The following is a 15,448-nucleotide window of genomic DNA, read 5'->3' as shown; positions in this document are numbered from 1 at the left end:
TTGAATAGAGGAAAAAGATATTTCTTTATAGTCATAAAATGATGAAATTCCAACATAATTTTTTGCTAGATAAGGGTTAGGATAAAAATAGAGAAATATTTTAGTCCTGTTTTCAATCTTCATTTTTTGCTTATAATTTCACTTATAAATAAATAAAGTTTGTAAAAGGCTTTACTTTTGGATCATTGCAGTAATCATCTGAGTGACTGTATCTATAGACAGAACACACCAGTGAACTCACAGAAAGACATTTCCTTGCCTTTGCAGCAGCTTCTAAAAAGATTCTGAATGTCAGAGCTTCATGCAAGGACACAGTCAGATACCTGCAATATTTCTTAGCAGTTTAAGAAGTCTAGATCTAGAAATACCTGTTTACAGTTGCACAAAAGAAGGCCACAGTCCTCAGTTACAGAGAACTCATTACCTGGAGAATCCCCCTCCACTGTGCTGCAGCTTTGCTTACTGATTACATGCACAGAAATTAGTGGCAGCTCCTTTCAATATGCTACAAATAGAAATGCTCTAATCAGAAGGAAAGTCCCCTTCTTCTTGCACTCAAGAGCTCAGGCAGGGCTGCTCTGGAGGAGACAGACAGACAGGCACTGCCTCTCAGCTGCTTCACTTCTGTTCTATCAACTCTCTTCACTCTACAATAAGCCCAGCAGATATTGACAAATGGTCAGCTGTCCTTTGCCTATAAGAGGAATAAGGAAAATACTTTTTCCCTTTCATGAAGCCTCTATAACAAACATAATAAAGACCAAACTAATGAGATCCTATGGCACTTAAACAATAATCAGTAGAAATGGATGAGAAATGTTACACATTGTCTGTCTCAACTCCCCTAGAGACACTTAGCCTGCATGTGCTCTTTATAGCTCAGCTCCACATGGAAAGACACATTTTTGCTAATTCCAAGATTCCTGAGAAGCTATTTCATACAGTTTGTTCTTTGTTTAATTCTTTTGTCTCTTCAGAAAGGCACGCTTGAGGGGGGACAAAAAACCATTTGTGAACCCTCCTCCTTATTTTTCAGAAATAGGAATTTCACTCCCTTACAATAAGTTCTGCCTGGCACTATGGTCCTTCCTGCTTCATTCATTAAAAATAGCAAAGCAGCAGCATGAATAAATCCTTTGGGATTCTACATTAGATGCAGAGTCTTGCATCCTGGGCTGGCTTACATCTGTGCAGCCCTTTTGATGTCTGTTGGCACACCACTGCAGCTGTCCCTGGAAGTAGGCATTTCAATTGATTAACATGCTTGCTCCTTTTTTATTTCTCTCCTGCTCTCAGGCCTCACCCTGAAAGATTTACTGCACTTTGGAGGGGTGAGGCACTCTGTAGATGCTCTGAGGACAAGATAATTGCTGAATCAAAATCTCCCATAAGAATGTGAGCTTTGAACTTTGCTTTCAAGATTTAAATTCTCTATTTCTCAGCATGTGTATAAAAAATTGTCAGAGAATAATCTCCTAAAAAGATGCCTGTAGATAACCAGGGGAAGAGAGAGGAGCAGTCCTTTAAAATATTGCCCACTAAAATTCGGACAGTAAATCTTCAGTCCAGCAAGTAATTAAACACATAAATAGTCACATGAAGTTCACTGGGACTGCTCATATACACAATTATTAGTATTAGCATTTGCACTACTGGGATTTAGTAATGCAGATCTAATGAAACAAAACAAAAATGGTTAGCAACCCAAACTGGGTTGAGTGACTCTGTCAGAACTGTTGTTGACTAGTTCATTGTTATTCTGGGTTGAAGATATAAACTAAAATTCCTCCTTTCATTAGGTATGGATCCCAATGTTTTATTTTGCAATATCTAGTGGCATTAACATATTTTAAGAACTATCAAAGAGAAGATTTTTAGAGGATCTGTGGTTGCTAGGAGACTGCTGTTTCGTCCTGCAAATCTTTCACACTGCAAAGAACAAACTGGCAATAATCAGGTTTTCCTGCCAGACAGCACTCAAACAACTGAAGTTTATGGCTTATTGTTTAAAAATTGTGATTTAAACTAAAGTTTGTACAACAGGAAAATTTAAGAGTCCTTGGATTTCTCCAAGTAGGTATTTATCTTGTATCTATAATATGGCACCCTTAAATCCTTTTTTAATCAATAATACCTTGAGTGTCTGATATCTAGAAACTTGTTTTCAGTGTGCTGACAAGTTTTTGCCAGCACAGGAAGAGCTGAGCTGATTTAAGGCAGTTCAGAGGGAGCATTTGGCCATCCCCAGACAATCTGCACCCTTTAAAATCAGCTCCTTTCCCCTGCACCTCTGGCTCCTCCCAGGTCACAGCTGCATCAGCAGGAGTGCATTGGTGCCCCTGGCACCTAAACACCCCAGAATTCCTGCAGTCAGAGGCAGGGGTGACACCCTGTTTTGGCACTGACTCCTAATTTTAACTACATTAAGGTAAATAGCCCCTGTCTGCTAAATCAGAGTCATTTTATTGCAGTGACTGAGAGGGCATAGTGAGGATCTTGGAAATCACTCAGGTCTGTCATTTGGTGATCTTTAAAATTCTGTATTCTTCATGACCCAGGAGCTCTGCTAAGCACAAGAGCATGCTATTTTCAATGAAATAACACTTGTGATCAGAGCTCCATATCGGTTTTATGCTCTACTGGATCACTGCCTTTAATATGGTTTAAATAGGAATATGCTACAAAGGTATTCACCTATGAAGAATCATGTCTATTTTCTCATTCTTGGCTTTTCAGTTATTCAGTGTAACACCACAATATTAAACCCCAACCTGCAGGTGACTGGAGCCAGCCTTTTTATGGATTTTAATCCTGATTCTATTTAACTCCAAATGCCTTCATTTCTTCCCATGCACCAGGACAGAATAATGTTCTGATCTGATCCTACACTGTCCTCACCTAACACCATGGCCAAACTCTTTTCTCCTTCATGTGTCTGTATGAGTATATGAAAGAAAGTGCCCACAGAGACAAAAGGGGCAGGAGAGAGGGTAAAATGGACCAAGGGTAAAATGGACCAAGGGTAAAATGGACCAAGGGTAAAATGTTAGCTGAAGTCACAGCGTGGGTGACTGTCATTCCTCTCAGAAAAACCATAGCTTCCCCCAGAGTCTTCTGATAATCTTCTACTTACTCTGCAATGATTCAAACATGGATTGTAATTATATTTAAGCACTTTATAATTTCAATCTAAAGCCTGACAGTTCCATGCAATTACATGTCCTAAATGTGGTATTTGTCCCCCACTATGGTAAGATTATATAGTAATAGTAGCAACGAACATGGCTGAATCATTGACAAATTCAACCTTAACTATCTTCTCGTGCTTGCCTTGACAACTAGACTATTGAATTCCAGCAGTATGAAGATCTAAAAATAGCACTGTGTGAAGAAAGACTGCAGGCAAAGCCACTAGATAATACAGGCTCAATGCTCCTGTGAAATGTGACACGTGCAAAAGCCAGATGTAATTTTAACAATACAGCTTCCTTCTCGACAAAGGAATCTCCAGAGTCTGATTTAATGTCTCCACAGCAAAGCCTGGCAATTCCACGTTTTGTGTAGGAGTAAGAACAGACTTCTTTAAACTCCCAGAAAAGAAACCCTGAGAAGAATGTTAATGCACAGTGCAGTGAAAATAAAAAGACCTCTGATGACCCTGTAGCAATTAAGACAACATCCAAGTCCAGAATAAAAGTCACCTTATATTATACTTTAAATTATTTCAATGACACCTGTGGATCTCAGCAATGCTGACACACACCTGTGATATTGTGGCTTTGCAGAAACAAAAAATCACTGCAGCTTAGGAAATATTTCCCAGGCAATATTGGAGTGAGAACCTGGCTGGCTCATGCAGGAGTGCAGAGGGAAACTGGCAAAAGGAGTTTTTTTTGCTTTCATGCCTAGAAAGTGGTACAGAGAGAGATGACGTAGTTAGCAAATTAGTTAAAAACTGAGGACAATAAAGTTCAAGTCTCTTCTGCCTTTTAATATCACTGCCTAGCCCTGGGACTCCCTCAAGGAACTCAAGCTTTCTTTAAAACATTACTTCTCTAAGCCCTGTTTTACCTAGCAGATTAATTTGATGGTAATTAATATTCACCATCTTAAGGCTCTAAGTGAGTTATCCACATAAATACATCCACATATTATACAGATATATATTAATAAAATATGATGATTCCTCTTCATCTCCTGACCTCTATGTGGGCAGCAGAAAACACTACAATTTAACAGAGAAGGGCTGAGACACACCTGTTTTACAGATGCATAACTTGCATGCACCCTAAGAAAACTGAGGGCACAAATGTACAAGGCAGGTTTTGCACTGGCATAAAAAGAAAAGCAGCATCAACCAACAGCACTTCTAGGAATATGATCTCCTCTTTGCTTCCCCACATTTATACTTTCCTGGCACCTAAGTCAAAGTTGTGACTAGAACAAGATAATTTCATTGGAGTAACATCCTAGCTCCCTTCTAGTCTGGGTTTGGGAAGATTTTCTTTTTATCTGTTGTGAAATTCCTGTTCCTTTGGTGAAGGTTTGAAGCAGGAAGATCAAAGATCTCCTTAGCATTATTCTCTGGCCTCATTCTTTTATTGCTTAAGTTGGGTTCTCTTAAACAATTATGGGCAAAAATCCAAATGATCTATCACAGGCCATGGCTTTTTATTCCCTGGAATTACTGTTGTTCCAGAAATAGATGTAACACCCCTGGTATGACTTTGAAGCCCCACTCCCATTGGTTGGAATTAGGATGAAAAATAAGGCAAATCAATAAACAGATAATGTTTTCCACCAGTGTTGTGACAGGAGAAGTGAAAGCTTTGAAGTTTGCCTTTCTTTTGAAGGAATTGTGATAGTGCCTGGGTATATTGGTGCACCTTGTTTGGTTTACTCTTCCCTGTCCATAGACAACTCACAAGTGACAAAGCCATGAGCACAAATGTCCTGCTCAGGTGCCAGTGTTCAGGTCCCAGGGAAGCACTGGTGCCTTGGGAACTGACTCATGTTGAAGGCAGTAAAGCAGAGAGAAAAATCTGCTTGTTATAAGAAATGTTTGTACTGATTTATATTCTTTGTTCATGGGCTCAGAAGAGTCAGGAAGACCATAAAATATGTCTGGTCTGTCCTCCTGTCCCAAGAAAGGGAAGTTGCATGTACATCCTTCCAATCTTTATGGAACATGCCACAGCTATTGTGGGAAATCTCCTCTGTCCATAACTATCTCTGTGATTAAAATAATGCCTCTAACACTTTCTCTACATTTTTTGTCTTCACTTTGAGTCCATTATTTCCTATTTAATCGACACTGAACACAAAAAATGGTAATCTCCAATTTCTTAACAGCCATCTTTACCCTGTTTAAAACATCTTTATTCATTGAAATATTGGCTTTGATAGGAAGTTTTTTGGCTGTCTTAGGATTCTGGTTGCCTTCTTCTGAACCTTTCCTTTAGGGGTGGTTCTAAGCACAGGGCACAGAACTGGGGACCACAAAAAGAATTAAAGGTGAAGTTTTGTTTAACAGGTCCCCACATAATTACTTTTATAATCTAGACAGGTATAGATGCAGTTAGAGCATAAAATGAATGGTTTGTAATAAACAGTTCTACAAGTGTAGGATATATGAATTTTGCAGTTCTGCTTGTCCTCTCATCTCTGTCTCCCACTTTCCATCCTCAATATCCATGAACAAAGCATCCTCACCATGTAGGGACATACATGGAGATACAAAGATGCAGGCACAGGAGTTCATAGGAGCAGCTATGTTAGAATTTCCTGTGCCATCCTGGGTCATGATAACCCAAACCTTGTTCCCACCCACTACAAATCCATTCCCACCCAATCAGTGCTCCAGGATATTGCAGTTACTCCTGACTGTACCAGATACCACTTTTTATTATCTATTGCCAAACAGGGGCTTTTAAAATGACAACTGCTGCTGCTAAATGCTTTAATACCATGTCTGTATTCACAGCTGCCACACTCTGTACCACATGTGTGTACTGGCAATGTGCAGTGAGCAGTGTTATGTATTAGTTTAGGAGACAGAGTCCATTCAGCCAACTAGATTGCATTTTCCTCTGTCTCCTCAGTCTCAGAGTATTTACAGCTACACCCTGACTAGTGGGGTCACACTGGATGGAGCTGAAATGTACAGAGGATTGGTTGGGCAAGCAGTGTGGCTTCACCTCACTATTTTAACCTTTTGTAGTGTTACAGCATCATAGGAAGATGAACAACTCTGAAAAAACAGTTCATCAATCCATTGTCACAAGTGCTGCTGTGTTGCTGCACCATAAAGGAAACAAAAATACTGGACCTATCTGTCCTTATTTTAGTTGGTCAGGTCATCTGGGAACATTTCCTTTTGATTTGAAGAGTTTGTACAGCTCCTAGCACTATGGATCCTCATCTCTGCTGATGACTACAAGGACTGTTTTTATAAAAAGCAGGCTTTTAATCACAGTAGCTACATGCACAGGTTCAAATAACCTAATTGAGCAAAAATGTACTGGGTAATTTAAGTGGAGTCTGAACTATCATTTTAAGGCAGGAAGCCCCCTGTTTTCAAAGGTCTTTGTTCAGATTTCACTGGATGGTTTGCCCAGTGACATGGAGAAGAGGTGTAGGTTCTTTTGGGATCATTTTTGAGAGAAACTGCAATGTTCATGCTACTTGGGGGTACTGGGTATGACAGAAATCAGCTTGACTCATTGAAACAGCCATTTAAAAGCAGAACCTCTAGTGATATAAATCAGCAAGACTTCACTTCAGTGGAGCTCTGCTAATTTACCCCTGTTGGGAGTGTGGCTCTGAGACTTTACAGAGTGTAAAAGAAACTAAGGAAGCAAAACAAAGATTCTAAAATATTAGGAAATAAAACAGCTTGAGAATGTCATGTTTTCCCAACCATGCAAAAGAGAAGCCTGCAGGTTACATTTTCAATTTAATATGTTGTTATTTGATACATGTTCACACATGCAGGATGTGTCATGGAGAATTTAAATGCCTGTTGTGAGAAAAATTCCCCGTTTTTTAAAATCTTATTTCTGCTATGATTATTCCCCAGTCTGCTTCAGCCAAAAATTCAGTGAGGTCAGACCCTGCTAATGATTTTTAGAACACTAGTGATGAAAAAGTCTTCAACCATACAGGCAGAAAAATAAAACAAAAACAAAAAAAAAAAAACAAAAAAAAAAAAAAAACCAAAAAAAAAAAAACAAAAAAAAAAAAAAAAGGAAGACCTAATTTATGTTGGAGGTCAGGCGGAAGTTCAGAATAACTTAGATGTTGTCCAGTTCCTAAAGACATTCTCTGCCTCATCTTTCAGTATGAATGATAGTGAACAGGGAATAATTGGAGGATATCTGAGTAAGATTTAACAGAAACCATCATAATTAAGGCAGATTCAAACTACTGCTACTATTATTCCCTCTGCTGATATCAGGAATCCTGCAGTATTCCCAGCCCAAAATCCTGCTCAGTTGACACATGAATAGGCAAGCTCAGAAGCAAAGCTTTTCTCTGCATGCAATGGTACAAATATATCCTGAGTGGTGAAGACAAAAGGAAACATGAAGTGAAGCAAAGGCTTCATGGTCAAGCAAGCTGAGCAATCAAGGATGAAGAGAGGTGGCATAAAACATGACAGCTTTTGCAAAAGTGACTTTTTGTTAAGGGAAGCAATTTCATACTCAGGGAACAAGTCATCAACTATCTAGATTTGCACAAAGTAGATCAGAAAGTGCTCAGTTGAGAATTACTGTCTAAAACTTACAAAATGGAGAGTAATTCAAGATGATTAATCTGAATGAAAAACATATGTAAATGTTAAAATGGAGGTCTGATATGTTGGAAAGGGGTTATTGAAACTTTCAAAGAAGATTTTGGACACATTTTGTTCCAAGTCCTTGCTAGTGACTTTGAGCCAATAAACAAGATTGCCTACATAATAAAGGCATTTTGAGGTACTGACAACAACTAGGAAACTCACATAAGAACTGGTTTATTTATAAGCAGAATAATGGAATTTTAACACATCATATTTACATCAAGACTTTATTTTGTGGAGCTCATCATTTGGCAGCAGCAGAGAAACAGAGATCCAGGTGTGTTGTTAGACTGTAAAACAGCTGTGAGCCTCCAGTGAGAGAGAACCACCAGAAATCTGAGACAAGCTCAAGATGCACTGCCAATATATTTTCTTTAGAGTCACTGAAGCATACATATACCACACAAGGTACTGCCAAGGTGCTTTGTACATGATGCATGTTTTGATCACCCATTTTCAAATCAGATTTAAGGTAATTTGGAAGAGATCCAGAGAAGGAATACTGAAATGACTGAGGGAAAGGAGTACAATCTTCTGTGAGCAGTCAGAGAATCACATCTTGTTTTCCTTCTCAGATAAAACATCTCTTCATAAATGTGTATGGGAATGTAAAAACAGGGTGGGAGTAATAAGCTTTAAACATAAAATTGGTACAAGGTCAAAGAGTGAACTGGTCATACAAAATTTAACATGGTTAAATCACCCTCTGATTTAACCAATTTAGTAGTGTTCAGAAAAACAGGGTAAAAACAAATATAACTGTTCCAAGATGGATCCCAGCTGCCTCATGGACATTGCATGACAGACTACAGGTGCACTGGTGCAGTGTAAAAATTCTGGATGTTGAGCTTAGTTATCTGCTCTAAGAATTAAAAAAGACAATTTATTTTTTTGTTTGCTGAGTTATGTCCATTTGTACCATATTTTTGCTGTTTGCAGTTAGTCCCAAGCATCTTGAGTTTTCATTTGTAACAAAGTGTTGCTGTGGAGGATTCCCTTTCTAACACTGAGAAACATCAGAAGTTGATCCCAGGCAGGGAGGGAGTGCTGGGGAAGTGCAATGCTACTCCTGGTGGTGTTGAGAGATTTGTTATGACTTGCTTGTGGTTGGTAAGTCAGAACTGCTTGACAAATTCTCTTCCTTGTGTCCAATGTGAAAACCCTCCACAGCTTAATGGAACCCTCCCTTTCCTTCTAACATGTGTGATGTTCCTTTTCCCAAGAGGAATTTCATTTCAGTGGCTCCAGCAAGTTCTCTAGTATGGAAAGGATAAAGGCTGTTACTCTTGGCAGCTTCTGCCTTCTTCCCTCATGTTAAACCTCTTCACCTTTTATATATGAATTATCTTCAGATGAGCATAGTGGAGGTGTTCAATGGCCCATGGTGTGGAGGTTTGGCTGGAGCACATGCTCTCTGAGCAAAATATCTATTCCAGTGGCAACTACACCTAATTTTCTATCTACCTCCATGAAAATTTCAGGCAAGAATTTTACAGAAAGATGATACTTCCTTCATAAACATCTATCAGATACATTCAATGCAATCAGATGCTAATGGACAATTCTTCCAGCTCTTTTAAAGTTTCTGTAGATTAAATGTTAGTCTTTCTTCAGGCATTGCCTGAGTGGTACTTTAAAGCCAATAAAAGACATCTCTAAATATTGATTAACATCTAATTAAAGATTGATCCTATCAAATTATGTAGTCTGTAATTTTTATTAAATCAAATCTTTAACTCTTGTACTCTGTAGGAAAAGAAAGGGAAAAGGACCACAGTGGTTTCTATCAATAAAACTTTAGTACAACAGTGAGCACAAAAGATTGTCAAAGTAATATAGTTGGATAGAAAACGTGGCAATATACAAATGTGCCAGAAGTCCAGACAACTTTAGCTGTGAATAAGCCCTCATTTACAGCTTTCCTCAACAAAGAAATAAAAGTAACTTCCACAATAATAAACAAGTCTCAGTAAACAGTAAGAACAAATGGGTGGCAGTAACTTCCTGCTAGGCTTTCTTTTCTGGTGCCTTTGGCAGCATCAAGCCAACGTGGGACCCCAAAGCCACTGAACACAGTGGGAAGATTTGGTGAGCACTGAGCCAAACTCTGGGTCCAGTCCTTCCCTCTAAAATGAAACAGCTTTCTCCAAGAAAACAAAAGATAATAAGTAAAATTAAAAATTCACTCCAGGGTACTTTTTCACACATACATTGGGCAGAAGTATGAAAATTAACCTTAAGATCTTAGAGGAAGGAAATCTCATTAGACATCAGAATGATCTGAAATCTCATGATTGCTTATCCCTCAGAAAGGAATCATAAAAGAAATAAAACATAAACAATATGAACTGAATAGAATGATAGACCATCAACATGGCTTTTTCATTAAAAGTATGTTTAGATCCAATAATCAATACCGTTGACACTGATTATATAAAAAACCCAAACAACTGGATCACTACACTAAACTTTATGTCTGTCAATGACTAAGAATATTCTGCCATTGTATGGAGCTTGTTTGACTCATTAATGAAACATGGAAAGATAAAAGGTTAGGGGATCACAGTATCCTTCATCCACTCTGCCAACTTGAAAACAACCCAGAGGTTATTGTGTGTCTAAAAGGCAATAATGATATTCTAAAGAGGGAAAAAAGCACAGTAAAATTTCCTGGGGTTTGCATTAACAGCATCCATGCTTTCATTCAAGCTAGCAAATGACTTTGTTCTCAAAGAATATCAAAGAAAGTCAACTTGCAATCTAGAATAAGTGAGGGGCGGGGGATTATATTATAAAAAAAAAGAAACAAAAGATAAGTGATTTCTTTTTTTAAGATCCGCTCCCAAAATGAATAATGTTTTTATGTTTAATAATGTTTTTTAAATGTTTAACACTTCAAAAAATGGGAGTCTTGGTAGTTGTTGGGTGAATCACACTTGCTTCCTTCAAACACTTGGGAAAAAATCAGGTTTCTATCAATATTATTAGGCATTGCCCAAAAGTGTTTCCAAGCAGAGTTACCACACCAAACATGTTTGCAAAAAATTAAAATCTTCAAACCTGTCTCAGTATTTTAAGTAAAGAGACTGTATATAGAAATGTAGCCTATTGAGTTACTCTGACCAAACTTTATAATAAAAGCAAAAATTGTTATTTTTAGGCCAATTAAATAAATTCTTCAGTCATACTGCAATGATATTATTTTAAAAACCCATGTAAATAAATCACATCTGATATTTTTATAATTAAAGGTAATTACTGATCTTAATTTAAGATATTTAATTTTAAAAAATCATACAGCTTCAATCACTGCTCATTTTAGGCATTAAGAATTACTTGAAATGAATCAACACACTAGCAAGCAACAATTTATGGATGACTTACCATTAAAGACATTCTTACACCAACATTTACTTTGGTTTATCTGCTTTGAAATAGGTCCCATAGGACTTTAAGGTCATGATTTGTCCTTCAAGTGGCCAATTCAGAGCTGTTTAGAATATATTTTTAAATCAGTTCAGTAAGATGTTTCAGATAGAAGCCTTCATAGACAGCAGTGGGAGGATGATGCAACCTCTAAACTTCCACAGGCTAAATCAATGGCAGGGATCTGGCTAGGAACAGCAATTTTGCCTTAGTAAAAATGTCACCTTGTGATTACAGAGCTGTTTCAGAATACCACAGACTTTTAAAATAGCTGTGAATTGCTGAGGTACTTGGGGAAGGGGAGAGGGGAGGAGAAAAAAAGTAAAGAAAAAAAGCTAAAAATTGAGGAAAGGAAGAAATGGAAGAAGGAGAAGGAAAAATAAAAAAAATGGGTAAAAAATTACCTTTCTAAGGGACACAGCTATTTGAGAAAATAAACTGCTTGGGAGGGAAGCTATGTTTCTACAGAGGCTCCTGTCTTCATTTTGGCCATTTCTTGTATCTATTTGATTCCCTAGGCTGAAGCTAGGGCAATCTGCTGAAGAATATACAGGCTCTAGTCCTGTCTTGTGCTCCTATTTATTTACTGGAAGTGGATCCCCATCAAAAGACATAACAGAGCACTGCAGTGCTGCAGCCCAGAGAGGCCCTGACCTGGGGCAGAGCATCCTCCTGGAGAGGATTGATCTGAACCCACAGCTTCCACATCACAGAGGAGCCACCTCTTTACTGCACAACCCATCAGGGAAAGGCAAAGTAGAACACCCTCAGTGCCCCAAAGGAAAATTGGCCATGTTACATGGAACAAAGGGCTTTTACTGTGAGGAGGCAGAGAACCCAGCCCTACCAGGAGAAAAAAAAAAAAAAAAAAGTAATTGCAGCTTGGTTTAGTTTTCTTGTTTGAATTGGTGTTAGGCATTTGCTGTGCTTTTTTCTCCCTACTAATTTCCTGTCAGGATTGGCAGCCAATGACTCACTTGCATTCACAGATGAGTATCACCAAAACATCAGTCTACAGCTCCTCTTCTCAATACTTTGATTTAATCACACAGAGCAACCCCCACACTGACCCCATGAGTGCAGCATTATTCAGAGCACTAGGCAAAAGCAAGGCCAGGTATCTACCCTTTATGTCTGCAGATATTGCCATAACAGAAGCTCTGAAATCAGATATTCTAAGCACCCTGTCTTCACAGTGACTCCCAGAGTTCAAGGCAGAGAAATAGTGAGTAGCCCTGCTAAAGAGCTATGTCATCTCCTCAAAAATGAAAGGAACATGATGAGTAGGGCAGTGTTGGAGAGTTGATGCCTGCAGAGCCGAACTGGCAGACCCATGGGCTTGCCAGTAGCTTCTCATGCCCAGGGAGAAAGTCTCTTTCTGATCAGCAAGGCTGAACCTATTTCCTGCATACTACAGGATATGCAGGATTCAATGGATAGACACAAATTAGAGAAAGCAATTATGGGTCCTTGGGTTACATTTTTAATCTCAAGATTCCACACACAATCTTGTGGTTCCAACAAAGCATGTATGTAATACCTGCTTACATAGAAGGACCATGTACACATGCATTGCATATGTTCCTGAGAAACTGAGGAGGGTTTTTCCTGCAGCTGGCTCACTGCCTACCAAGTTATGGTGAATGGCTAAAATCCTTAATGTTTGTCATCAGAAATTACCGTGCAAGCACCAGCCTGACTGACAACTTCTCTAATGGGCAAATCAAAAGTAAATGAGAAAAAGGGAAGACAAGTGACCCAATGGAGAACCAACAATTTGTCATTTGGGATGTTTTATTAGGCAGTTTGACAAATTTCCTGCTGGTTAACTGATTAAATTTACATTTCTCTATTTTTAATCTTTAATTTATTTCATGCTCAAATATGATTGTTAGCCATTAATCAATAAGGTTTAAACTTCTCATGATTAATGGCCAATGCTTCCAGTATAAATAAGAGATTCTGTGATGCTGGGATTTTTTTTGGCTCTAGAGATTGCTCCGAGTGCTCATTCCTTAGTTACAACAGAGCGAGACTGAGAGAACTGATGAGATTGTGTGCCAGTGCTGTGCCGAAATGAAATGGGAGCACTTATTTAGGATCTGCGCGAGATAATGATTAAAAAAAGAAACCAAAGAGTTAACAAAGCTGCGCTTTGGAGATAAGTGATTCTAGACAAATTAATGAGTCTCCGTGCTATAGATAAGTGCGGATTAGAGCATCTGTAGGTGAAAAGCGCAGGCGGATTGCAGGAGGGGCAGTGAGGATGGGCAGAGCCGTGCAGAGGGGGAACGGGAGCGCGGCGGCGGGGCAGCGGCAGCCGAAGGGTTAACCAGGCGGCTCCGCGCATTGAGATGCTAATTGCCAAGACAGTGCTTTACTTGAGGGAAGTGCTGTGATTACTGGAAGCTCGCTCGGAGGAGGCGAGCCCCGTCCCTCCATCAGCCGGGCTGCGGGGATGGATGCGCGCCGGGCGGTGTGATGCGGGCAGCGCCCAGCGCAGCCCAGCCCGGCTCAGCCCAGCTCAGCCCAGCCCAGCCCGGCTCAGCCCAGCCCAGCTCAGCCCAGCCCAGCCCAGCCCAGCCCTGCCCTGCCATGCCCACCGCGCTCAGCACCGCACAACTTTCCCCGGGAAACCCGCGAGGCTCACTAACCTGTTACTTGCTGCTGCTCGCTTTTCGCTTTTTTTCCTTCCTCTTTTTTTATTTTTTTAATTTTTTTTTTTTTTTTTTTCTCCCCTCCCCGTTCCTGCCTCAGCGCTACAACTGAGTCATTCTGGTGCCCGTGGCTTGCCGGGCTCCCCTGCGCTCGCCTTCCCTCCCCAGCCGGGGCGGCATCTCGGCTGATGCAGACCGGGGGCTCGCTTGCAGCCACTTGTCGAGAAGCATTCGGAAAGCCTTAACTATGCATAAATCTGCGGAGTGAATGTTTTCTTTCATTCACTTGCTCCTGTTATTTGATTTCTTGTAGGCCTCTGCGGCAGAAATGGAGAAAATAAGGTAAGTGAGACAGTTTATTTACATCTCATTATAGAAATGTTCTGTTGCACAATGCACAATACAGGCTCTTGGAAAATATTTTGCTTAATACCATCAGAGTAGAATACTGGATTGCATGATGATGCAAGGCAAGCTGTGCTTTAGAGACAAAAGAAAAGGAATGTGGTTGTTCTAGTAAATCTGTTTTGCAGGGATGTCAATTCAGAAAGCATGCTTTACACACAAACATGTTTTATTGCCAGATGCAGAGTATATTTGATTATATAAATGTTGTAGCCACTTGTCCATTTACTGCAAGAGCCTGGCATTCCGTTTAATGAGGAAAGTGGATCAATAATTCATGAAAAAGCTGAAGAAAATATAGGCTTGACTTCAAAGCATCTAATTAATGTGGTTTGTTTTGATATAACACTGTAACATTGGTGTTCGATTTTTGTTTTATATTGTATACCAGCCAGATAAATCTTGTCTCCTCTGTGTTTAAAATGTTGTCATACTGTACCAGTTTCTAAGCACATCTCTCTGCTTTAAGCAAAAGGAGATGGGTTTTATAACATAAGTTTTCCATCTCATGTCCTAGTGCAAGTCTGCTTTGGGGGATATTGCTTTTGTGTATGTTGTTGAGAAAGAAAAAAGAAAGAAGAAAGCATTCTAGCCCTTAATAAATGAATTAAAAATAGTAAAAGCTTGTCTACTAACACATTATCAAAGTGATAGGTAAGAGATGAACTTTCTACTACCCTTTAAATACTTTATGGAACTTCTTTTCATAATCAAATACACTGGCCATGATCTTAATTGGTTTTATTGGACAAGCCTAAATTCCTTCTCTGAACCTGCTAACTCTGGTTAGTGACAACTGTTGTCCAAGAACAACTTTTTAGATTCCTTCAGTTTGGAATGTCAATCTTGAGTTATTAGAAATGCAGAAAAGTTCTGAAATTCTAGAAATAACTGGGGAAGGAATGGCAAATGCAAAAAACAGTTTTGTTGATCAAGTTTGAACAGTTTTTGATCAAGTGTTTAATGAATTCTGGGCTGGAAACAGAATCCTGTTTTTCTTTTGAGGCAAAGGAGGTTAAATCTGTTACAGTGGACTTGAAGATTCATGTCCAAAAGTTAGTAAGAATGTATTTTTAAAGCACTTAACTCATACACTTTTGTAAAGCCTCATGACAACAGA

General features: G+C 39.2%; 1 protein-coding gene across 4 annotated transcripts in view; it reads left to right on the top strand.

Annotated features, from left to right (window-relative positions):
• Positions 1-15,448, top strand: part of BEGAIN (brain enriched guanylate kinase associated) — a 154,108-nt gene that overhangs the window by 31,004 nt on the left and 107,656 nt on the right. For 3 of the 4 annotated variants that reach the window (XM_056493978.1, XM_056493977.1, XM_056493976.1), the window contains one exon: positions 14,237-14,265. In XM_056493978.1, coding sequence (XP_056349953.1) covers positions 14,237-14,265 — 29 coding nt within the window. Of the gene's footprint in view, positions 1-14,236; positions 14,266-15,448 lie in introns of those variants that run through there. The other variant, XM_056493979.1, reaches the window with a different exon arrangement.

Source organism: Oenanthe melanoleuca, chromosome 5 (assembly GCF_029582105.1).
Source record: "Oenanthe melanoleuca isolate GR-GAL-2019-014 chromosome 5, OMel1.0, whole genome shotgun sequence".
Lineage (NCBI taxonomy): Eukaryota > Metazoa > Chordata > Aves > Passeriformes > Muscicapidae > Oenanthe > Oenanthe melanoleuca.
The sequence above is the reverse complement of the archived record's forward strand: the minus strand, read 5'-3'. Positions and strand labels throughout refer to the sequence as shown.